The sequence below is a fragment of the Diadema setosum genome, chromosome 11, assembly GCF_964275005.1.
Source record: "Diadema setosum chromosome 11, eeDiaSeto1, whole genome shotgun sequence".
NCBI lineage: Eukaryota > Metazoa > Echinodermata > Echinoidea > Diadematoida > Diadematidae > Diadema > Diadema setosum.
Genome location: NC_092695.1, coordinates 15,947,460 through 15,974,061, shown reverse-complemented (window position 1 = coordinate 15,974,061; position 26,602 = coordinate 15,947,460). Strand labels below are relative to the sequence as shown.

Below are 26,602 nucleotides of genomic sequence, written 5' to 3'. Positions count from 1 at the left end.
GAATTGGCCCTGATGTCATTGACTTGTACCATCCAGAGTGCCGGAGAAGTTGTGTCCATACTTAACAATCTAGCAGACGTCGATGACGATGCGCTTGAAGAAGCTCAAGAGTCGGATAACGCCCCCAACGTTGCAACTCAATCACTGGAGTCGGTGCTTTTAAACTTGAATGTGTCAGCCAATGAAACTTTTCAAAACGTTGAGCCCAACATTGCTGTCCAGGCAAGTATTAAAAGACAAATACCACAAAATTCACTTTTGTAGTGTCGACGAGTAACCAATCAAGCTTTTTTTCTCTCTCTCCCCTCAACTTCCCTTCTTCATAACATTTCTCTGTTTTTATTCACCTTTTGCTAATTCTGCTTCTTTCTCCTTTTTTTTTAACATTTCCCCTCGGCCCTTTATTCCCTTTCTCTTTTGTTTCCTTATGCATTTTGCTATTCTCAGGTCAAGGATAAAACCACCTCTTTTTCTGACCAATCCTGTGCGCTCTGTGTAGGAGCAATTGTTAGCAGATTTTGCTTGTCCCTTTCACATTTCTTCATCCAGGCAGTTGGGTCCTATGGAGACATTTTGTCAAGTTCTGTCACTGATTTTGTAAACCTCATCACAAGCATTCATTAGCCTCGCTCCTCTTAAATGGAGCTTGCATGCTGATCTCTGCCTCACAAAATGATCCTAGAGAAAAGGCAAAAATGAGAGAAGACCCCGCCCCCCCCCCCCCCCCCTTCAAAAACAAAAATGAATCTAGCACATACAGCAGGGAGGCAAACTCCACGAAATCCGGCTTTTTCCAGCATTGATGAAAATGCAAACGATGTCCTCTGTTGCAGGTACTAAGCCTCTTTTCGCCAAAGGCGAAGACTGGTTTGGTCTTCGGCTCATTTGGGGATGTCTCTGCCGCACTCACTGAGAGCAACGTGAGACAGCTCGCCATCGATGAATTCGAGGAGACACCGGTGGACGTAGTACAACAAGTAGCCGCCATCGTCATCCCACCCGAGGTCCTCAGTCACGGTAAGGATGGGAACATCGCCCTCACCGTCTATCAGGACGATTCCCTGTTCGTACAGCGCGAGAACACATCAGAACCGTTCGTCGTTCCCTCCGAGAGGGGCGACACGGGGCAAAAGTTTTTTCGTCAGATCAACACCAACGTCATTGCTGCCAGCTTCGGGGAGCAGGCGGGTACATCACGCAGCTTGGATACTCCCGTGACAATAGTCCTGACTCACAAGAAGGTACATCGCAAGTTATCATGGGATGTGAACGTAGGAAGACGTGTCCGTGCAAATTGTGGCAATTTCGCCATTCTGGAGAGGAAATCAAACGTGAAGTTGTTAACAAGTAAAAATAAGCTTAACGCAAACAAGCTAAAGAATTGTCTGTCATAGTAGTGGTCTCAATAGTTTAAATGTGATATTTGAATAAAAGGCCTAATAAGTAATCGTTGGAATAACGTGCAATTCAACTGCATATTAAAGTAGCATAAGAACACAGAGCGACATAAGGCTTCACATGTGATGACAGAAGTTACTAGAAGCAACCATATATGCATATTATGCAAATTAGATTAAAATGATGATGCAATGATCTCACAAGTCTTCAAATAACCTATCAACAAACTTTGCTGGATTAACATTTTTTTTTAAATAAAATTAAGAACCTGTGCCTGAACTTATTTTTAAGCTTGGATAATTGTGAGGTGATAATACCAATACCTCATGTATAATATACATTCTTAGTTGCAATCAAAATAACTGTTCCGTGTGTGAGAGCCGGAACTCACGCACGTGAAAGATCCCACTTCATCCATTCATCGCAAAGAGCAGGGTGCGTGACCTGTGGTCTGCCTGATGACGTCCATAGAACGCCTGGACCCCATAGAAAACCAGCTAGTGTAGCTCAATATCGGCTATCCAGCCATCTTGTCAAATGGAAAATGACACAAACAAACAAACAAACAAACATTTGGGAGTTATTTGCTGTATCATCGACCGGAATCATGATTTGTGATTTTTTTTCTTCAAAGAAACCATTTGGAGAATTGAGAGGAGACAACACCAACAACTTATGCAATATGTATTCTAAGTTGCGATCAAAATAGCTGTTCCGTCAAATGTTTCCATCCTGACCTATCGACACGAATGCGGATCAAAACTAGTGATCACAAACCATTCTTACAACCTGACTTGCGAGAGACCAGTGATGAATCACTGGATACTATCCTATACACGTGAGAAGTTAAGATGGCATTATTTGAAATGTGAAATGCTATAGCCACGAAGCAGTCAAATACCCAATAATTCACCTGCTCGTTTTATAGATGAATGTGGCAACGACCATTCCTTGTGTTTTTATTTTGTTTTGTTTCGTTTTGTTTTGATAATAGAATGCAAGCAACCCCCGCTGTGTTTTCTGGAACTACACGGATAATTCCTGGTCCACTTCCGGCTGTATCCTGAAAAACACCAGTTCGGAAGCACGCTCTGAATGCGAGTGCAACCACCTGACAAACTTCGCTGTCCTAATGGTAAAATATGATAACTGTGCAACTCTGCTACGTGTTCAGGTGGACTTTCATGACTCGGGTTAAAGTCACACGAACAAATTTAATTGTAGAGTTTTCATCAAAATCGGACGTACGGTGAAAGAGTCTTGGAATTGTATTGGATCACTTTTCTTTTTTCTTTTTTCTTTTTGAAGGAGAAATTGACACCAAGGGCAACCTCATGTGCACGCAGATTAGATAAAGCGACAATGTCACGGCCTCAAAAGTCTCTCACTGACCTACACACAATCTTTACTACGCCAATTTGACGTGAAATTAAATGGAACAAATTGTGTCCTTCTCATCTTTCTTTCTTTTTTTGTCTTTTCATTGTTGTTTTACTGTTATGACGTGACAGTGATGACGTATAGTGGCTAAAATATTTTATGACCAAAACATGATTTTTCTATATTTTGTGTACAAACCTACGGAAGAATGGTGAGTTAATGACATCATTACCTCAGCTGATCATAATGTGACTGCGATCAATGCCCGGATTATTCAGTGGAAAATCTTTGCTGTTCCATTAGTTCCTCGGTTTAAGTTTTATTTTAATGAAACTTCTACCCTTCTGCCTATCTCACCTTCTACTTACCATGTAAAAGTCACTTTGAAATGGAGTGGAATCGTGAGTCAAAGAGTCATATTACGTTGATATCTTTGTCAGACACAGTCAAGGACTCGCTTTGACCTCCTGGTTTTTGTAAGGGGCAATGCTAAACCCAGAAGATGATCAGCGGTGAAAAATAATTGCTATATCGAAGTGGGAAAACAAACGTCATGTAGTTTGGTTCTTTAAAAAAAAGAATGTCCCTTAAATCTTCTACCAATGACGTCAATGTAGGTGTTTGAGTTTTAAACTACAGATGCCATAAACACTGAAGACATTTGATTTATTAGTGTTCTTGAAGGCAGGTGTAAAATAGGTATATATCCTTTGCCGCTCCTTTGGTAGCAGAGGTTTTGGTTGCCTTAACTACCAGGTCCCAAGGCACTGCTTTAATAGCAGTCGTGGCAGTGGCTTATTTATTCAAACCTTGAAAGAGTCATGTTGTATGTGTCAGGTTCCGTTTGTTTGTTTTTCTTCAAATCTCGACATATGCATGTCATACCTCAAATGATTTTACTTTGACGCACATACACAACGGGCACACAATTATTACTACATTAATTTGGTCAATATTACACTGCCTTAGGATATACATGCCGGAAGTTGGGTTGGCACGACAGTGGACAAAGTGTACGAGATCCTGACCTACGTCGGCTGCACTTTCTCCATCTTTGGTCTTGTGGTCACCTTGGCGACGTATCTAAGCAACAGGTAAATGTCAACTTTCGTCTGTATAATTTTCTGTGTCCTCTATTCTCAGTCACGCATAAACAGAATTACATTATGTTGCCAACAGGTTGCTATTCCCAACGATATCGACCGAATGATCATGATTTCTTGTGAACTTCAAATCAACATTGTGTTTTAAGCAAAATGTACCAGCTGACACTGGCACCTCAACAGCGACGATATCACACTTAACAATTAAGGGATGCTATAACTTATGCGTGTACACCCAAAATGTGAATAACCTATCTCGTAGGCTAGAATCAGCATTGCATTGGCCACTTGGTCAATGCATAATGACCAAGGCGCACAATGTTTCCGTCGGGGTTACGACACTGATCTCTGATATGTTTTATTTTACACATTTTAATTAAATATCCGCGGAATATTCTTTATGTTGACCTGGGAATGCTGGGTTTTTTTTTTTTCTTTTGCATGTTTTGGAATGACATATCGTGTTCGCTGATTCAGCACCCTATTATAATACGTAGTACGAGTCTTATTTTCCCTTGTTTTATGAAAGCAAATTAAAATACAAAATCGCTCTCCCTGTCCATCACAGAAGTGATGATCAGTTTGTCATGCATGAAGTTTTGTGCGTTCCATTCTCCAGGAAGCTCCGACAATCACAGCCTAACCGCATCCTCATGTGTCTTTGTGGGACTCTGCTGAGTCTCTACGTTTTGTTCGTCATCATGAGCCTGGTGGACGGACATCTGAAGACGACGGCGGGTGTCTGCGGCTTGATAGCGGGCCTGGTGCACTTTTCCATGCTGTCCGCTGTCGCGTGGATGGGCGTAGAGGGGGTCAACATGTTTTATCTGCTCGTCCGTGTCGTGAATTCGTACATCCCGCGTTTCATGCTCAAGGCAGGAGTGGTCGCATGGGGTGAGCATTTTATGAGACAATGTTCGGTTACTCACAACAAAAGTATGAGACAATACTGTTATACACAAGCATTAGTATCATGAAAAAAAAATCAAAACAAATGCATGAATAGTGTCTGATTGTACAGGGGGTTACACTTACCTAATAATGTCATACGAAATAACTGATAAGCTTCCCGCTAATAATGATAATAAAAAAGTTGCTTCACATTACCCTAGCATCACGTCCTAGGATACATTCGGCTTTTTCCTGAAGTTTTTCTTGTCATCGTGATGCAGACCGTGTTCCAAATAATACAATACATTATGTACTATAACGGAACGTATCGCGAGTTGACACTCTTATCGCCCTTGTGTTTATCTGTGGTTTTCACTATCAAGTGCCATGAAGAAAAAAATCTTCACTAGCAAGTTGCTCATGTGAACTCTTCCTTTCAGTGGCGTCTTAAAAACAACAAAGATACCACAATGACGTCAGATTTAATCTAATTATCAGATTTTCATAAAGAGACAAAATTTGTCCTTTGTCATCTTAAAGAATGCACATACCACTGTGACTGCCACATTAACCTCAGTTTGAAGACACAACAAGCATCTGTCCCTAGTAACACGTTATACACTTATGTGTGTCATGTTGTTTAATTCATATCTTTGTTCTTCCGTTTACACTGTTTTCCTTTTCTCTTCGCATGAAAATGTACATCAAACAGAATTGCAGACCGAGCAAAGGATCCGCAAAATAAATACCAGTGAAAGCACGTTCATTGCTAGGTGACCAACGATAGAGCCCAAAGAAATCTCACAATTATATGTCATGATCAAAAGGAAGAACGTAAATTCTCATTTGTGATATTACTTCTTTCTTATGACAGGTGTTCCAGCGCTCATCGTAATTCTCACAGGAGCTATCGCTAAAAAGAACTACATCTCGAAGCATTTGTAAGTATATCTCACCCTCGTGTGTACCTCCTTTTCACTTGTTTAGTCAGTATACATGTGAAGATGCTCGCATCTTGTATGCTTGTTGAAACTGAATATTTCACTCTAAGTGTGGAAAATGTGCTCCTGTTTTTTAGTTATTGCTGTTTATATCAATGAAAGTATATAAAACTTCCTCAGAAACAAAACATAACTTTCAGACTTTTCATTACTGTGTGATCAGAGCAAAGGATTGCCATTGAGTTTTAATTCTTTGTAAAACCTTCACGCTTTGGGCAAAAATTTACTTCACAGAGGATAAAGTTCTACAAGTTGTAACGAACTATCAAATTTTGTGTCAGCTGTTTCCTGGGCAGATGGTCGATGGTGAGCGGTCTCATGGTCCCTATGGGGATCATCCTCCTCGTCAACATGGTAATCTTTGTCATGGTCATCTACCGACTGACTCGGACGAACATCGCAACGCGAGCGCGCTCCAGCGGCAAGGAAGACGGTTATCGCGACGTCTTACGCCGCTGCCAAAACGCCGTCAGCATTTTCCTCCTCCTCGGACTCACCTGGGTGCTGGGATACTTCACCCTCATCAGGGACGACAACCTCGTGATCCACGTCCTCTTCGTCATCCTCAACTCTCTGCAGGGGTTCTTCATCTTCGTTCTCTACTGTCTGCGACAGCAGCACTTTCGCGATCGTATGGGACGGTATCGCGAATCGCTGCGACGGCGATTTCCGCGTCTGGTTCGTCGAATGAACCTCTCCCTACCATGCCTCTCTTCCTCCCGAAAGTCTTACGACGTGGGGTCTACCCATTCACAGTCCGCTGTCAACACGCAGTCCACCATCCCGTCGGGGACATATGACTCAAAAGAGCAATACGCGATGACGGAAAAGGGAAATACGTACTGTATTTGAGACGACATAAAGAGGCAGCAGTACTCCAGCAACCTGCCTGAAAGCTGGACTTGGAAGTTTAAACTGAAGTGCGTTCAAACTGAGGGATATTGTGACATTGAAAGACTACTTGAAATGCTTTATATCAAAAATTAAGAATCTTTGATCTTTCTAGCCTATAATGGAGATAGTAAAATTGTTTGAACGCTGTAATTCATCGCCAAAGCCTCCATAAGCGGTTCATGCAATGATGATTGTGTGCACAAAAATTTCAGTCAAATTTTGTTATCTTAAAATGTGAAATAGACGCATCGAACGCTTTCGTAGCTTGAAATGTTTTAGAAAAGAAGAGTGATAATTGTCTTGCAGAGTTATTCGAGTCTTGCGTGGACTGATAGCTAATGACCTTTAGCACATTAGTATCTTAGCATAGAAGTTGATTTAGTGCATTTAGAGGGCAGTCACAACTGACAAAAGATTTCGTTTGAAATCACACTTCAGAAGCCCGTTTCAGCTTAGAGTGACAGAGTGTTCAGAAGCTAAAATGACATTTCAATCAGTGACATTTCAATCAAACACGTACTCTTAATACGCTTGCATGACGGACAGAGAAGCTTTTCGACTGAATTCAAGTAGTATGCAGGTATGGTAGTATATATTATGTAAATTTGTATGTAATAATGCTTGCAGAAGCAGAGAGAAATTAGTACTATACTCGATTAAACATTGCACACTTTATTCAGGTTTACATGTGTATATTAGCCATAGTTTGCCGGGACCACGGAAGGAGAAGGGGCACTGTGGCCATTCATGTATTTTTTTTTTTGATCGACCTAGATAATATCATAAAATGATGTAAATAAATGCTAGTAACTACGACAGATGATATGTTTACAAAGGGTATATACGGTAGATTGATATCAGCTTGAAGGGATGGTACAGTATTGGTGGAGATGAGAATTGGGCTTTTAACTTTTTGCGAGATACCAAGAAAACACTTATGAAATAGCACAGAGCATACCATGTTAAGAGGAATTCAAAGTTTATTTGATGAAAATTGGGTTTGGAATGACTGAAACATCCAAAAACAAAGTAAAACAAAGCGATCGTAATAAAAGCTTGGTCCCACACTTTATTAGAATCGCTCTGTTTTGGATATCTCAGCCATTTCAAAACCAATTTTCATCAAATAAAAGTTGAATTCCTCATGAAATCACATGCTCTTTCATATTTCATAAGAGGTGTCTCATTATCTCACCAAAAAAAAATGTTAGAAACCTGAAATTAGGTCTCAACCAAAACTATACGATCCCTTTAAATAATTAAAAAAAAGTGCAATGTTTCATGAAATTACTGAAGCCTTAAGACAGGAGTTGTATTTGAAAAGTCTGTCAAGAATGCTCGTGTGTAATGTATGAAAAAAAAATATTGAATGTACGAAAAACATTAACTAATCTCCACTTAAACAACATTACTTGATTAATTAAAAGCTGTGCATTTCTCTAATCAGTTCAGGGGTTTGTGTCGGGGGCATTGACGCATTATCTTTTTGCCAATATCGTTCTGGTCTTGCCATGCCTTCTCTCCATCCCTGCTCTCCCTCCTCTCCCCCTCTATCTCTCCCCCTCTATCTCTCCCTCGCCCTCCCCTCTCTCTCTCGTGCTGAAAATAATGTGCGTGTGTGAAAGGATATGATTTGGACAGTATGTGTCATGATGTGTGAAATTATAGAAAAAAATAAAGCTCGGCTATCGAATCGATGCACACACGTACATTCTCACATTAGCTCAAAATACACCTGCTCTCTATTTCGAACACACACTCAAACAAGCACTGACGCACGACCACAAAGATTAGTGCCTTTTTACTTTTTTTTAACACAAATCCTACCTCTCGCAATAGTTAGGTAAATGTGTGGATTTCGTAAATCCATAAACAAAATATTCTTTTCTGTTTCCTTTTGGTTTCTTTTGTTTATCTGTTTATGATTGTACTGTTTATTTCTTTTTTCTTTCTCTTACTTGCACTGGATCCGAACGCAACTTCCCTTTTGTGCTTCAGTTCGAAATGATCACAGCAAGACATGACCAATCATATACATTGTATTGCTTTGAATCTGATGTACCTATTTTACACTTCATTTGAAGTAGAATTTGGAGAGTGAAATTAAGAGCCGAAACCACGAGATGGCAAAACGGAATAATGAACTAAGTTTGTTGTCGATGTGTTTTTAATTTGTGATGTTTATACCTACATGAGAATGATTGTGATATGCACAATTTTCTGAACACTTGTGGGTTTTACAGTCAAACCTGCCTTAGCGGCCACCTGTCTATAGCGGCCACTGAAAAATCCCCCCGAGAGAAAAGCCTTGTTAAAGACCCTGTGTATAGCGGCCACCTGTCTAACGCGGCCAGCGGCCACAAATTTTGTTTCCCGCGGTAGATTTTAACCTGTCTATAGCGGCCAAAAACCCAATGGAGCCGTAGCCGAGCCGATAATTCAATGTGTTTTTCTGCTTTGTAGCCGTGCGGGCAGCTTTCAGCGATCGCCACCGCTGTATTCATCCCCCATTCAGTCATAATAATGCACTAGTGTTAAGCTTTCGTCAAGACAATACACATACTACTGTGCAACAATTTCATATGCACCGGCATGGTTGGTGTGTGCATACGTACACACATACGTAGATGTAAGGATACAACGATGATACATGTACATGTAAAAGCAATGCACACAAAGTTGGATTACCTGTCTATAGCGGCCTCCTGCCTATAACGGCCACTTTTCCGTCTCCCTTGAGTGGCCGCTATAGACAGGTTTGACTGTAAATGTTTGGCGTTACAGTATTTAGTGCATTCAAATGTTTCCAATTTCTGCCGTGCCATTTTTAAACATTTTGTGATGAGGACTTCATTCGCATTTTTTATTCATTCATTCATGCATACATACATACGTTCATTCAATCAGTCAATCAATCATTCATTCATTCAGTTTCCACTTTCCAACAGGAACGTAATATTTACAGAAGTTGCGCATAAACCCATAAGTTACATTACAATGTAAAATAAACGAAATTGAGTCATAAGTTTGTAAGGATCTTTAAAGTAATGCTTGTAGGGTGCATTCCCCTCCCCCCCCCCCTCCACGTGTAATACAACATTTCACAAAGTACAAATACAATTCATTCACCAGATCTCATAATTTCTAACTATACCATATTTTTGTGTACCAACCAAAGGGAGAGTCGATATTTAATGATATCACCACCTCCGTGAATTCGCGTAGTTATGCAATTGCAACCAATATAAGGCATGTGAGGCATGTGAACATTTAAACTTCTATAACTTTCTTAGTTTCTGTCCGATTCGGATTAGGATGAAACAAGGATTAGGATTAGGATGATACAACATAAACATGATGTGCAAGGGATACGCATGTATGAACTCTCTGTCCTTCTCTCGCTGCACCACTAACTTTTTATATATGCAGTCCCAATCTCCTTGAGCCGTTGCAGTTTTCTAACGCAACACACGCCCAGCTGGGCTCCCCTCCCCCCTCTGATTCTTGTCCAATTGAATGTCAAAACTGCCCTGGAGGATGATAACCAAAAGTTTAAGCAAATGTTCAAACTCCATTGGAGAACAACTTTTCATGATTTTCCCTCCCAATTTTACTTCATTCACCATTATAATGTGTCTGTGTGATCATGGATAGATAACAATAATAAATATAATCGTATATGGTTTGTATAGGGTATTTAGATATCGTTTATACATATCCTTTACATTACAGGGAAAAAGAACCAACAGCCAATATAAAATGTATTTGCACTGTTGTGAGGGGCTCATCTTGTAATTTCATTGAGGGGTAGGAAACTCCTGGGCCGCTTCCCGCGACCAGAAAAACGCACAATGGGGGTAGCGAAGCCAAACAACACTTTGTGACAGTTCCAAGCTAATTACGAAATTGCGTTTTCAAACCGCATGTGCCTGAGGCAGCCGCTGTTACGTAAAACGAACAGTCATGGATGCCTGCCATTTTGCTGTAAATATCCTGATATACGGGGAAAGGGAAGCTTACGATAGTCAGCTGACGACAGCTAGTCGGGAGATGAATCCAATTACTTCATGACTTTTTAGTCGCTGATTTATTCATAATGCTGCGATGATAATCTAAATGATGACGACACTCGAGCGATGCCAATAAACAACTTGTAAGCATGGTGTTCGGAAAGAAGAAGCATATAGCACAACCATCAGTGTGAACGAACGTTTGAACGACCAGAAACAGAACATGCTATTACAAGTGAATTGTGTAACATTGCACTTTGCGCTGTTATACCTCGGACTGCTATGCAGAGAAGTACTCTCGGGACCCCTGAGGTGTGATGTGATTGACAGTTATCGCCATGCTCAACCGACCAGTGGACAATCTGGGAATTCCCCTGCCATCTCGGATGGCCTCCCGTCCTCCAATGACAGTCTACACATGAACTTCCGCATCAACCACTTCGAGACATTCGGAAAGGAACAGGTGAGACCATGCTCCCTCATTTGGATGAGAAAATTCTCTGAAGTGGACTAAAAGTTGTACTTCAATTTTGATTTTAGGACCTGTAGCGACGACACGATCTCTTTGAACTTTAACCATTAGTTTGTGCATCAAAGAGCAAAACCAAATGGGGGAAAACCTTTCTGAAATAATCTTCCCCAACAAATTCAGAATATTCTCTCTGTTTAATCTTTCAAAACTCACCCGAAAGCATACATTTCTCAATGTCGCTTGCGTTCTTGCACGTACCGTCCCTTAGCCGTGTGTAGGTATAATACTTTTGGTTTGGAGCATGGTCATCTTACCAAGTGGAGATAGCACGTAATGAGATGATCATTCCATGTACGGTAGGGCCTATACTCATGCAACAGTTTTCACTATCTCCATTCATTAACTGTCTCTTCCAAAGATATGAAATTATATTTATCATCTCTTATGCGTTCAACATAGCCTAAACTAAACTTTACTCAAAAATGATGTCTGACATGAATGATTGCGTTATCGACATGGAACTTAACAGAGAGATGTTAGAAAAGGGGGGGGGGGGTAGGGAAGAATGGGAAATGACGAGGGGAGGTGGATATCACATGATCATAATGTCATATGACATGTATGATGTGCTCGAAGATAACAGTGTGACATTCAACCATAATGCGTTGATAGGGTGTGGCATTGCGTAAGACATGATAGTGACATGTATCCATGTATCCGTAGTCTACATGTCCAGCGTAGTATAGATTATGATGGCTCATTCAATGTTAAATCTTGCGACTTACTAGTATTTATTTCATCAGGAATGTAGGGAGGAGGAGAAAAAACAAGTAAGTATTCTATGGTGATGGTTTTCTGGAATTATTCCTCTTGCAAAGGGATGTCGTGGTCATTTTTGTAAGCGAGTTTAATACTTCTTTAAGATCCGTCTCAGTTGCTGCATGAAATGAGAGAAGTATGCGTTGCATATCAACCTAATCCGCCGAGTATTTTTTTTTTCATATACAGCCGCAAGAAATAAATCATTTCTTATGAATGTCATACAATAACATTCGTTAATGTTTGATCACACATCTGGTGGTCTTAACGCGAAGAACATTAAATTACAGTCTTGATGTTACATGGTACGTTTTCAACGTGGTTTTGTTTTAAATTCTTTGAAGATTTTATCTCATTATAGCTTCATAATCATTCCCGTCTTAACACAAATATCTGTTTGGCACACACCACAATCATTTACAAACGGACCTTACGACTTTGCAATCAGCCCCACAATCATTATGGTTGCATCTCTTTGCCCGATTCACATACATATGAATGCGACCTCGGGGGGAACAGAAGGACGTTATATTTTCTTATTCCAACCTGAGATAATATTGTTTTACCCTTTTGCATCACTGAAACATCGAGAAAGGCCCGATTTGAGTTCATCGCAACTTTTTATTATCTCGACGCAACATATCTTTGCGTCAGTGTTCTCCCATGGGGCGGGGGGGGGGGGAGATCACAATGGTGCACTGTATTTTTCCCCGTTTATGGTAAGTCTGTAATATTGATGGCATCACTCTAAAGTTCTGAAGTGTTGCATGATTTGTTTCAACGCATGCCAGTGCAAGAAAATGCAGCAGGAAACGTAAAGCCTACAACCTTTCTTATAGCTGTATGAAAGCCATTTCAACTAATTTGTAATGTAAAAACACCTCATGGATACATCGAAACCAAAGTATCTATTCACAGTAAGAATAAAGCGGCATTGTTACAGACAACAATTTCTGTGAAACAACAGTTAGAAAAAAAAGTGTTAAACAAGAGGACATAACGTGCAAAAGTGACTTCCAGGAACTACTATAGGACACACTGAGGTGTGAAAAATGTATACCTAACAGGGGAACTGAATGGCCTCATTAGCGTTTCTTTTATTCTTTATTCATCAGTATATACAACCTAGGGCAACAATAACAGGAGGGGTGAGAGGAATGGGTGATTTCTTATTTTTTTCAATCTACGGTCAAACTATCTGTGCCTGACTTAAAGTCACTGAACGATTCTGTGTCTTTTTTTAAACGTCAGATCAGATTTTTAAAATAAAATAAAATACGTATTTGTCATTAGCATACAGTAGAAATGAGGAGACGTATACTGCACGGATATAGGCGCCATAGGTGTCAAAAAGTGGCTAACATGGCACCATATAAATAAATGTTTCCCCTCTTAGTCATTATCACTTAATTGATATCTCCGCATAATGACGCTAGACTCAGTCCCGACATCGGAGCTTTGCCTATCCTTCTACTAACGATAATACAGATTAGATCGAGAGATAGTTAGATAGAGAGATAAATAGATGAACAGATAAATGAATGAATGAATGAATAAATAAATAAATAAATAAATAAAGGAATAGATAAACGAATAGATAAGCACTATGCCTAAAACTGAACTATTGTGGTAGAATAATGGTTTTTAAGACAATGATATATAAGCAAGGTAATGAAGTTCAGAATAGCAACACTCTATCGATATGGCAACCTTGTGGAAACCTGAAGGTGGCAACCAAATAATAAGACATAAAGACTTTTAAGAGATGTATTTTAGTGCTGCCCTGTCGAAAGATTGACACAAACTTTCTACTCCATGGGTCTACAGTTGATATCAACTAAAATTTCCCTTAAATCACCATTCATTTTATTTCATATTACTTCAGTCCCATTATTATTTCATTCATTTTCATTCATTTATTTTTCATTTCCAACAGAAACATATAAATATCAGACATTGAATACATAGATTTCATCATGATACAAAATAAAGGATAAGTTTACAAAAATTGTACGTATACGGAAATGTTGGAAATGGGGAGGAATGCTAGAAAGCTGGGATAGTAGGGTGCATTCCCCCCACACGTAATACAAGAAATTTTATGATCTAAAAAACTAAGACAATAACAATGAATAAGACCTATAACTAGCCTGACTAATCCGAAACAAAAACCCTGAACGAATCCCTACACTAAGTCACTGTCATGCCGGAAAAGAGAGGAAAGAAAGAGAGGGAGAGAGAGTGTGTGTGTGTGTGTGTGTGTGTGTGTGTGTGAGTGCGTGTGAGAGAGAGAAACTTATTACGTGGAGTGAAGATAAAAGACTAAAAAAAAAAAGATAGAAGAAGACTATAACAAGAAGAGAGGTAGTAGATGGACATAGCCGCTTAGCCGTGATTTTAATTTTCCCAATTGCAAGACAATAATTATTTTACGATATCATGAAATTAATATGCAAAATATTAATTTTCATAATGATATTAAGATTCTTGTAACTGTTTAATTCTTTTCTTCAGATTACTCTTAAAATAACTTAAACTTGGGGATGCCTTTAAACTGTTACAGAGGTTATTCCATTATTGTTATTCCAACTATGCATCGTTGCTGTAAGTTTACAATCTTTGTTGTACAAAAAGCGAATAAAAAGTTATACCAGGGAGGTGGTCCGTTATACATTGTATACAATTTCTACAGTATTTTCACGAATAGTGTTATAAAGTATATTCTCATCACTCTGCATATTAATGAATGCTGATTCTATGATGCATATTCCCCTGAAAGGCACAATAAAGGGTCTTTAATCAGCGAGCCGTCCAGATTGCGTAGAAATCGAATGTTTTCTTAAAGCAAAAAGCTAATTATGCTCTGTGTGACTATCTTCACAATCAGACGTTTAAATTTTCACTGTGATGCTGGTATTTTGTGTTTACCAACGTCTATCCTTCATACTGCAGGCATACTAATTTTAGTCGACGCGTAATTAGAATCATTCCCTTGCTCCGGATAAGTGTAACTGCTTCGTCAGAATCACACCATTTGAGCACCTACTACCTTTTCCCTGGACCCCTCTCTGTGCCCCTAAATATTCTCAGTTGGACATAATTCAAGCTTATTTATCTAATTATTCAAAGGAAAGTTGCGTAACTGTTAAGTTTTTCATCATTTTTCTCGTCTTGTTAATGAGTGTATTTGTGAAATTAGAATTAATTCAGATAGATAAACTTGTTTTGGTTCTTCTACATTTAAAGGGACTAAAGTCACTATTGAAGTTTTTCTCGAAGTGAATTGAAATCTCGAAGGGTGTCGAATGTGATGAACCTAATCCAGTCACATCAGAGTCACTTGACGTTAATTAAAGTGGGAACGACTTCGCTTCACATAATCTGAGAACTCCAGGGAAATAGAGTTGAGTTACATCACCGGAATATTTTCATTTCCGGTTTCCAGACTGGACGAGGGAAGAGGGGGTTGTGTGTATGTGTGTGTGTGGGGGGGGGGGTGGGGGATAAGGTGTTGGGGGCACTGCAATCTGAAATACACAGGAAGTAATCATTAACCCAAATGTATAATGCTAGTCTGAGAGGGACGAGATACAGAAGAAAAGGCTGTCAAATTAATTACAACTTTCTGACTACAGAGTTCTATTGGAGCGTAGCCAATATGCATCTGAAGCTTGCGGATCTATATTTTTTTCTTGTTATGGGGGTTTTGCTGACAAATTCTCTCGCCAGTGATCGTCTATTGATATGTTTGATATGTCTATATGTATAATATTCTTTTTTTCCTAAAAACAACCTAATTGTGTTTGTGCATTTGTGCGAGCGTGTGTGTGTTATTGTGGACGTGTCTGTGTATGTGTGCGTTTTGTGTGTGAGTGTGCGTGCGCGCGCGCGCGCGTGTGTGTGTGTGTGAAAGGGAAGATATGTCTGAAAGGGAAGTTTTTTTTTTAATCAAAATCTACATGAAAAAGGGATATAAAATTCTAGAATTGACCATATATATTGAAGAAAGGTCTTGTTAAGCCGGTTCAATATTTTTTAAATTTATAGGAATGATTGACTATCATTGACATGTACCAAATGATTTCAATAGAATAGAGGATGATTGTTAAATTTCAGCATATAAGATGTGGAGACGTTTGATTTAGAATTGAAGATATTTGGGCAAAAAATACAATTAGAGATGTAAATTCACGAAAAATGTATGACTTCGTTATTTCTAATTTGCAGAAAATGTATGATTTATAGATAAAAGATGGTCATGATAATTTTGAGTATACAAAAGTTATAAAAGAACTATTTCGTTAGACCAAGATCCACGATGCTTCTCAGTATACACAAAGAATTTCAATTTAAGTTTTTACATGAAATGATTCACACTAAAGAGCAACTTTTAAAATTTTGTTTTGTAGCAAATTGTTGGGGTTTTTTTGTAATCAAGAAATAGAAACCTATGAAACTTTATTTCTGCATTGTCGGATAGTAAAAGATATATGGAGAGAAGTGACATCGCATTATGATCTAGTTGAAATACGTTATATGCAATGGGCATACATTTTGGACTGTCTAGCTCAGTGAGAATGAAGTTGGTTCTTTGATTATTTTACTGAAGTGAAATATATCAATTGTAAGTCAAAAAGTATAGGCATTTTACCATCTGTCACTATAAGTCAGAAGAGAATAAGTGAAAGTATTGAAGAGGAAAAGAAATTGGCAATTAAGAGAGGAAAATTAGCTTTGTATTTAATGAATTTGGAATACGTTAATAAAGTGATATGTGTGAATAAAGTAAGTGATTTTTTATTCACTTGATTTTTAGAGTTGCGGATAGGGTCTGTAAGGAGATAGATTAGTTTTATAGGGTTCAAACTTCTGTACTTTCTTTTCTCTGGGGCTTACTGTTAGCGCCTATAGCACTATGTTTGTCATTCTCTCTCTCTTTTCTTTCTGCTACTTTCTCTTACGACTGATGCCTATGATTTGAGATATTATATTATAATATAGAATATGAATATATTGCGGAACTTGATTGATTGAAAATATTCTATTGAAGGGCAGAGATTGAGATGTGAGCGGGAATCCTAGTACTGCAGGGGGGACGGGTAAGAAGGCAGGTGGGGGTATTTAGTTTTTGTATTTGGGTAGCTACGTGTAAGTCTATGTGTTAAGCTGTATGTATTTCGGGTTACGCACCAATTTGTGTTTTTTTAATTTCTCGTTTTACTTGATTAAGCATTGTTGATTGCATATTGTGTTTATACATTCAAGACGAATGTTTTTGTCACGTGAAATTATAGAAATCAAAGATTATTGAAAAACAAAAAAAAAGTGTGCGTGATCTGTGTGTGTATACATTTATCTTTTTGGATCCCGTGATTCCACAATGGGCACACAGTGGAGCCAATATTAGCCTTTTAAATTAATCGCACATAACTTCGTAAATGCCATCTTTGTCAAAAAGTTCACATTATGCTCGTCATGATAGCAAGCACCTTGAAATACGAATCGTCGCTGTATGCCTTTAATCCGAAAATACCAATGGATACATGATTAGACCTACTAAAATTGGGAACATCATAAAATAAAATAATAATTGATCACTTCCATGTAAAACAGTCCCTGGGTCAAATACGGGGAAACCCCTGATGTGCATGTATGTTTGCATTTAGGCTTAATTTTGCATACATGATTGTGTGTGCGTGGGGGGGGGGTAGGGGATGAGAGGGTGAGAGATGCAAGTGGAAGTTCACATAAGGTATCCTGCTTTGAAACCATGCCCTTATTGAGGAGTCAGTTTTTTCCCATTGGACTTGTTTCACAGCACCATTCATTGGTCGCCCCAATCCTCTCGTTCCTAGTTTAGTTTTATTGAGGAATCTATACGTGGGCCTACCTTCAAAGACTACCATACTCACCGATTGCTTTCAGGTACAATGCACTAAATTAACTCTGATAAATTAAGTTAACTAAACAGAAAGGTAGAAATTTCATTGAAAATCTCATAGCAAATGTAAAAGTTACGGACTTTTATACTTTTTGTACATGTTTTTCAAGGGACAACTAATTTCACCGTCCTTCAGTCACTTTTTTTTTTTAGGGTCGTAATCAGAATTATCATTTCAACCCACAATGTGTATCATTACAGGGCTTGCATTGCAAAGTACAAAGAACAGCGCAGTATATTCTGTGTATACCCAGTAAATACGCTGATTAGCATACAGTAAATGGAAAAAAAAAACTTAGTCGTATTCACTTGGAAAAATGTAGTGAACATCTCATCGAACAGTAATTGCCTACTATAGGGTGCTGTATTTTGTATTACAGGACATGGACTTCAGTCTACCGTATGAAGGCACTGGCCTTTTCCACAGCTCTTTCAGCATAAAGTCTGGAAGGAGAAAGAGGAAAGCAATCAGTTCACGTTATTTCTGGCCTCAGGGTATCATTCCTTTCGAAACGACAAACACATACGATGGTAAGGTTATCTACGTATCTTTCTCTCACTCCCTTCCTCCCTCCTCCCTCCTCCCTCTCTCTTTGATTTAAACAATTCAATTCAATTTTTTCCCCAGCAAAACATAACACAAAATAAATCAAGAATCTTAATATAGACATACATTCAACTGTGCAAAGGATGATAGTAGTTAACAAAATAAAGTTATACATGCATACCAGCAAAATGCAAAGTTTTGTTTAGAGAAAAACAGAATTGAAAGGTCCACTAAAAGGCATGCTTTTATACTGTGAACCACTCAAAGAATTCCTATGAAGATACTTGTTTACTTGATTTCTTGGAAGGAATGTCAATATTGATTTTCAATTGCGTTTTTATTTCCATAAATTGTGCAAGTAGTAAAATGGACCTTGCGTGTACTTTTATTACTTAGTCAAAATGCATGTACTCCCTTGTGTTGTTCCAAAATGTGATGATTATTATCAGTGTGTCGATATTCTTCGACTGTATTCTTCATGATTGAACAAATCTGCACTAAACCTTATATATATATATATACACACACACACACGCACACATACACACACACAACACACACACAGACGCACGCACAACACACACACACACACACATATATACATATATATATATATATATATATATATATATATATATATATATATGTATATAGATATACATATATACATTCAGCAAAAAAAAAGAATGTAAACACTTTTTCAAGTTTATATTTCTCATAGAACATTTGGCTAAAAGTTAATGTATTGTGTACCATATGAAAAGTGATTTAATTGGTTATTAATCTGGTAGGGTAATAAAAAAAAAATGAAACTTTACGTATGAGTGAACACTTCTCCCAAGGTACAAAAGTAAAAATTGCAAAGATGAATAAGTTGTCATTCATGCGTAAGTGGTCTTCCGTGTAACAATAAGAACAAAAGACAAATTTAGCACAATAGAAAACATCAATTAAGTTGCAAAAATAGACCTTTGATCTTTATAATATCTTTGAAGCCCAAGAGATCGATAAAGGCTAAAAATAAGGGAGAAAAATGAAGAATCTTCTTTCAAATCCAAATTCAAACGAAATGAGAGAAGAAGCAATATTAACAAAAAGGTAGGAATTTGAATTGATTTCTCAAATTAGGAAAATTTTGAATAATAATTTGGTTCTTGAATTTGTCTCATGAATTTTCAAATTACTAAATTTAAAGAATGAAATAGAGGTATTTAGTTCATTTAACCACTTTGTGCCTTTACTCCTTATGTCATGAGAAGCTTGAGTTGATATAAGATTCTTATTTTCCCCCTTCAGTTTCCCACTTTGATTTTGTTTGAGATTATAAAGAGATAAAGAGAACAGAAACTTATATTTTTGCTATTTCATTAATACTTCTCATTGTGTTAAACTGGTCATTGTTACCTTGAAGGGCATTTGCAAATGAAAAAGAACATGTTAATTTTTGCAATTTTTACTTTTGTGCCTTGGAGGACAAAAATGAATGTGTTCACTCATGCGTAAAGTATCCCTTTATACTGACCTACTCGGTTGATAGGCAATTAAATTATCTTTAATATGGTATATACATTGAGTTTCATCAAAATCTTCTATGAAAAATATGAACTCGAAAAGTGTTTACTTACTTTCTTCTTTTTTTTTTTGCTAAGTGTTCATATTATACAGAGAGAGAAGAGAGAGAGAGAGAGAGAGTCTTCAGCAGGTAGGTGTAGGTACTAGTATATGAACGTCTGCATAGGTATCAAATACGAGTTATGATTATCATTTGCAAACTTCTCCCTGATTATAGAGAAGCTGTGGCAACACGAAAGCTCTATACTGTGCACAAACAATGAATGGAACTACGCCAATCACTATAGTTGCCTTCCCAGATCTTGGCAAAATGAGCAAAACCGACGACAATTCCCTTGTCCCTGACTTCTGGTCAAATTCGTGCCAAATATTAGTTTAAATGTCTCCCTGTCCATGTAACAGCCGATGTAACATCTGGAACCTCATGTGTCATATTGTTCTATTACAATCTGGTCGACAGTTGAAATACGTAGCTGTTACGGACATTTATTCCTCTCTGAATTTAAAGTTAACATTAAACATGACACTGTGTTTGTTCATAACTAATTAATGTTTATGTTTCCCGCGTCTTCGTTTATTCAGTGACTTAAGAAAGAGGCCCAAGTAAGCGGTACAAACATTGACTATCTTGGTTCCAAGTGAAAATACGGGCATGTGCAGGAATCGATGCAAAATACGTAACAATAGAGAGACGTTTTACAGAGGCGGATCCAGGATTTCTGTAAAGAGGGGGCGCTTTTACAAAATCAAAGGTGGGAGGGGGCGCACGCCCCCCCCCCCCCCAATTTTTTTCTTTTTATTTCTTTTGTTTTGACCAAAAAAAAAATAAAGGGGTGGGGGCGCCCGGTGCTCTCCCTCCTGGATCCGCCACTGTTTTAACAGTCAGTTTCCATTCATTCTTGTTCCCCTTTACAGAGAAAGAGTTACTAGAGATCTTTCGCGGCATGGCCGTTTGGGAGGAGGGTACGTGCATACGCTTCGTTCCGTTCAATACGGGTTTAGCTACCCGGCTTGGCCACTCAGACCGTCTGTTTCTCGAGAAGCGCCAAGCCTGCACGTCATTTTTAGGGAGGAGGGTCAAAGGTCGTCATCTCATATCGGCCTGCCCAGAATGGGTAAATGTAATTTCCCTTTGCTTTTTGTAGTTGTTGACGTTGCTGGACGGATGGCAAAATTAACGTTATAGCCTCGTTCCAAGGAGAAAAAAAAAAATCATAATTATAAAATCATGTCTTTGTTGATTATTTGGCAACTACAAACCTTACCCCCAAATTCATCATTGTTTTCGTTCATTTCAAAACAACAGAAGCTTAATGCAAAGGATACCATTTCTTTATTTCACGTCAAAAAGGGCCAGTTTGTGATTACTTTGTAATGTCAATATGTGCAAGCATGTGAATCTTGAAATATTAAACCTGCTAACTTTAAGTCCAATCGTAAAAACCTACCATTCTAAAAGTTTTACATGTTTTACTCTCTTCAATAAAGCAAACCTTAACACAGAGTTGAATTTCAATAACTCATTTAGAAAGATTTATTCCTTTAGACATAATCTCTCATTCAGAAATGCAATCATGAAACAAAAGCCAGATTCTCGGAAACATTGGAAAAGTAAGAGAAATGTTAACGTTTTACTGTCATATTAATTTACAAAAGACTAGCAGAACACTAGCAGCTTGCCGCTCATGCACCGACTGGGCTCTTAATCCACGAAACTGAGTAGAGAGAGAATTCTTGAGTTGAGTTGTTTTTATTTCAATCCGAGAATGCATGAACATGATTTTTTTTTTTATGGCTTCTGTATACTAAATCACTGAATATTCGGTGCGTATACTTATATTTACGTCGATGAAAGAGAGAGAGAGAGAGAGAGATTGACTGTTAATGAGACAGATGAGGATAGTGATAAAATGCTCTCTTATCTGAACTCCCTATTTTCCACACAGACTTACACTCTGGTTCACGAACTCGGTCATGCCATAGGCCTACGCCATCAGCATCAGACACCGGAGCGCGACAAGTACATTACTATCCACTGGGAAAACATCGCCGATCACGTGAATCTCGTGCAATCATTCGGCGTGGTCAGGGCGCCATATCTCTACGACCAGACGTTGGCGGCAGCAGTACCTTACGACTTGGATTCTATCATGCATTATCCATCTAATGTAAGTAATATGCATATTGTATGATGAATCGATTATTTTCGAATTTGTTTCGAAATAGGATACTGTGTTTAGTCAAAACCAGTGAAGGGAGAGCAAAAGGAGAGTTCAAACTGAAGTCAACTGCTAAATGTCGTTATTTCTGCGAGAATGGATGGCAAAGTTGTTTGACTTTGTGTGAGTGTTGCTATTTTCACCCCAATGTCAGGGGCTATGGTCTCTTTCTCAAGTTTTGCTATTCGTTTGATATCATGAAAATATGCTGGAGCAGTCAACTGAAAATATAGTTTTCAAACACAGAATGGATTACACGTGTGCAAGTTTCATTGCTGTATCCTCAGTCGTCCTTACATTAAAAACACACACATACGTGTTTTTTTTTTCAATGATATTTTTATTCATTACCATTCAAATAAAACAAAGGCAATAATTATCATAAACTGGTACCGTACTGCTGTAACAGAGTAATTTGGGCACAAATAACAAAATAATTAGGGCCTACACGTAAAAAGACACAGACACGCATACAAAGAAACAGATAGACGGACAGACAAATGGAGGACAAACACACACACGCACACACACAGACACACAGACACCACACATCCCTGTGATATCACTTATCATTAACGTGGCCATGATTCTATAACTTCGATGTGGTCAGTGAAGACTGGCTCTCTCCGAATCTCTTCGTATCTATATTATGCCTGTGCTAAATTCAGTCACTCACATGCCATGAGCGAATTCGTACCAGGGAGAGCTCAAAGTATACCGTATTAAGTGTTGCTAGGATTATTTTCACTCTAGTGGGTGAAATCACTGCCTCAGTTTTAAGCATCGATGAAACCCCTGCAGCAATTGAGTTATTTAATATGATAGAGTCTTGATTGTTTTCATGCACAGCCTTCTTTACCCAAACTCACCATCATAATTATGATGTATTACCATGTATAGAAATTTGTGAAGAATTCGTAGCATTTCCAAACACTCGTTATGGGCACTTTCAAAATCAACCCTCCTTTGCCATATTGGTCTTCAGAAGAGAATTAAAGGAATTTATCCATATGCTTGTTGTGTGCTGTCATTTGCCGAGCTTTTGTCTGTTTGGTTCCATTGATTTTTCAGGCATTTTCAAAACATTACTCTTTACCAACCATCACCGTCAACGCTAACCCACAACATGTACTCGAATGGAGAACGGAACCAAGTTTCTACGACTTGAAACTCGTCAATCTTATGTACAAATGCAGAGATCGATGCGCAGGCAGCAAGATCACCTGTCAAAATGGCGGGTACCAGAATCCTTCAGACTGCAGTTCGTGTGTCTGTCCGGCTTCACACTGGGGAAAGGTCTGCGAGAGGATCAATCTCTAGCTCCGGTGGTTTTTAGATGGACGGATAACCAGGGACGGTCGATCAGAAAGTTGACCTTTGAACATGAATGTGTGTGAACTTAGCGTCAACATGCCTTTTTGGTGAACTGCCAAAATGCTTGTTACCACTTATCAGCATTCGTTTCACCCATTGTTCTACTTTCTTTACTTCTCCTCCCCATATGGCTATATCAAGAAGATAATTATATTTTCATGGCATTACAGAAGGGCACCTGGCTAGCTTGAATTCGGATACTGCAGCATTTCTATAGTATCATACAAGCCTCAGAACACTCCCACCTGCATTATCTCTGCGTATTTCTCGCCAATCATAAATGAACGTGAAGCTGGTAGATGAAACAGATTTTTGATGTATGTATGAAATTTCTTTAATCTGACATTACAGGCGTCTCTCCTACACATGATTCCCGTCAGACACATGCGTTAAATCACCAAATTATATTATTACATACACGAAAAATTCGTTGTCTCTCGTCTTCCAAATATATCAACCTATCCCACTTCAGTCCTGGCATTAGAAAGGGGGTGGTTTTCATCATGGCGTGGGCTTCTTGAATGAAACAAACACCGCCCTCTGCCTGTCGCAACCATGCAATCAACACTCGCTAGTCACGTGCATCTTTCCAAACATCGAGAATCTGACGTCTACTTTTTTGCTCTCTCTCCCCTCCCCTTTATACAGTTCCATATAGATCCACCCACATACACGCAAACCTACACACAGTTATGTATGCATATGGATGAATACATGTACACACACGCGCACACACACACACACACACACACACACACACACGCATATAAAGATGTAATCACATACAAATGATTATATTTATTTCCAAACCGCGACACGAACAATGTAAAAACCCTTCGTTCAAGGTCCGGGTCATCACAGAAAATGGTAAATGATATTAACGATTTGTTAGTCACAATAAAATCCTCCGATCAGTACACTGACGCCAACTTTAGAGTTTTACTGTATCTATTTCGCCTAACTTAAAAGTGGGCATTTATAGTATCAATCACAGTAAATTAAGGCATGCTGCTTTCATTTAAAACGCTAACACAAATGTTGTTCATGGGAAATTATCATTAACTTACTTCGGTATACTTTAATTGAAAAAAAAGAGTGAAATTTCCTCGTACAGCTGGACTCGTTGACTTATTGTGGCCATTCATTCAAACAATAATTGAAGATGCTCTTTCAATATGCCAGACAACTGGGAACATGACCTAGGTCTATGTGTAAGACGGCTGCGAGGCACTCATTGTAATTGCTGATTCTCAAGCAATGTATACGAGGTATATAATATATACAGGTATATGAACATAAATAATTTAGTTATGTAGATAAACCCCATATTCCGCTCCGATATGGCAATCGAAACTTGGATGTATAGATTTATTATCGTCATGCGGAGTTCAATTTGAATCATTAATGGACACATAAACGTATTGTTGTTGGAGTGATTTGTATAGTATACGGTACTTCTGCGATCACACCATTTAATTACATAGAGGACCCTTGCTTTGTAGCTGATGATTGATTATTATGGTGACGAATATTCCTAGTTTAGAATAAATATTAAGGGACATTTGCAATGGATAAATATTAATAATGGTTTCATTCACCTGTGCAATGAATATCTATGCTGCAAACACATAATCTAATCACGACATGTTCTGTCCTGCCCCCTTGGGCGTCATCAAAGGACAACTAAAAGTCGTGATGGTATGTATTTCCTACTGTTTGAACATCACGATATTACTTATAGAACTTTTGAAGAAAATAATCATAATGTAGATCAACGTTTCCATCACTTTCATGAATACCGTTAGTTTACAATGACCTGATAATGACGCAGTAAGTAATTAATGTTTCGAAAAGATGAAATCGATATTACAGTTCACTGCATATACTTTATTTTCTACAAGACAAACGAGTAGTCAGAGACGGAAAAATTTGCTTGCTAAATATAAAAAAAAAACAATATAATGTCTCTCATTGTCATGAAATACGTGTTATAATCATATAATCATATTGTCTAACATCAACTCAACATAGCATCTATCCTAGCTCTTACGTAATATAGTCTATATAGACCACCCATGACTGACATCACTTAAAGGGGCCCTGAAATCCAAATGAATGTTGATTTGTGTTGATTTATGATACCTCAACATCACTTTTGCGGTGAAACGAATATCCTGAAAAATTCCATATATTTTTAACGATTTTTTTCTTCTATTTTTCTTCAGATTACTTGGGAACGCCCACAAAAAAAAAAAAAATCCTTCCAAACCAATATTCTTGAGATGACCTCATCTGTCAATCATTGCTAAGGTACTGAAATGTTTAACAAAAGACATTGGAATGCACCTTTCTCTCGACTCAGCATAACTTGCATGTTCCCTCGCCATGTCTTTTGTTAGTCACATTAATAGCACAGAAACATGCAAGTTATGCTGAGTCGAGAGGAAGGCGCATTCCAAGGTCTTTTGTTAAACATTTCAGTACTTTAGACAGATGAGGTCATCTCAAGAATATTGGTTTAGAAGGATTTTTTGTGGGCGTTCCCAAGTATGAAATATATGGAATGTTTCTAGATATTCGTTTCACCGCAAAAGTGATGTTGAGGGTATCATAAATCAACACAAATCAACATGGATTTGGATTTCAGAGAACCTTTATTAAGCCATACTGTCATTCAGTCTTCTCTAAGAACTCGTGCCCTGAAGAATTCGAAATCATTATAGACGAGTATCAGGTCACTAAAAAAAAAAATCATAGGGAGTAAACAGATTAATCGCGATATTGTATCATTTACCTCATCAGCTATCACAAATTGAATTAATACCACATCAAATTATTATAATCTAACAGATTGACAAACTAACATTAAACCCTTTGATGCAAGAGATTAATACACACCGAAAATTTATAATCAAGTTAAGCCACGAAAATCCCAAATCACATCTCAAAAAAAAAAAATCTTGATATATTGAGTTTACAAA

The 26,602-nt window shown here is 38.2% G+C and overlaps 2 protein-coding genes across 2 annotated transcripts in view; both read left to right on the top strand.

Annotated features, from left to right (window-relative positions):
• Nucleotides 1–8,794, top strand: part of LOC140234764 (uncharacterized) — a 42,281-nt gene extending 33,487 nt beyond the window's left edge. Inside the window, exons 15-21 of the mRNA XM_072314802.1 lie at nucleotides 37–222; nucleotides 834–1,241; nucleotides 2,393–2,533; nucleotides 3,748–3,872; nucleotides 4,501–4,775; nucleotides 5,647–5,713; nucleotides 6,055–8,794. Coding sequence (XP_072170903.1) covers nucleotides 37–222; nucleotides 834–1,241; nucleotides 2,393–2,533; nucleotides 3,748–3,872; nucleotides 4,501–4,775; nucleotides 5,647–5,713; nucleotides 6,055–6,625 — 1,773 coding nt within the window. The 3' untranslated portion in view covers nucleotides 6,626–8,794. The remainder of the gene's footprint in view (nucleotides 1–36; nucleotides 223–833; nucleotides 1,242–2,392; nucleotides 2,534–3,747; nucleotides 3,873–4,500; nucleotides 4,776–5,646; nucleotides 5,714–6,054) is intronic.
• A 2,106-nt stretch (nucleotides 8,795–10,900) lies between these two features.
• LOC140235316 (protein SpAN-like) lies at nucleotides 10,901–23,567 on the top strand. The gene is made up of 5 exons (XM_072315340.1): nucleotides 10,901–11,140; nucleotides 18,290–18,440; nucleotides 20,944–21,143; nucleotides 21,975–22,196; nucleotides 23,319–23,567. Exons 1-5 carry the CDS (start codon nucleotides 10,901–10,903, stop codon nucleotides 23,565–23,567), a joined length of 1,062 nt encoding a protein of 353 aa, XP_072171441.1.
• The last annotated feature ends 3,035 nt before the right edge of the window (nucleotides 23,568–26,602 follow it).

Bases quoted from the DNA above. Each gene is read 5' to 3' on its own strand.
- LOC140235316 (XM_072315340.1), top strand. From the start codon at position 10,901: ATGCTATTACAAGTGAATTGTGTAACATTGCACTTTGCGCTGTTATAC. The intron at 18,441-20,943 runs GTAAGGTTATCT...TCCCCTTTACAG, and splicing joins AACGACAAACACATACGATG to AGAAAGAGTTACTAGAGATC. The intron at 22,197-23,318 runs GTAAGTAATATG...TTGATTTTTCAG, and splicing joins TCATGCATTATCCATCTAAT to GCATTTTCAAAACATTACTC.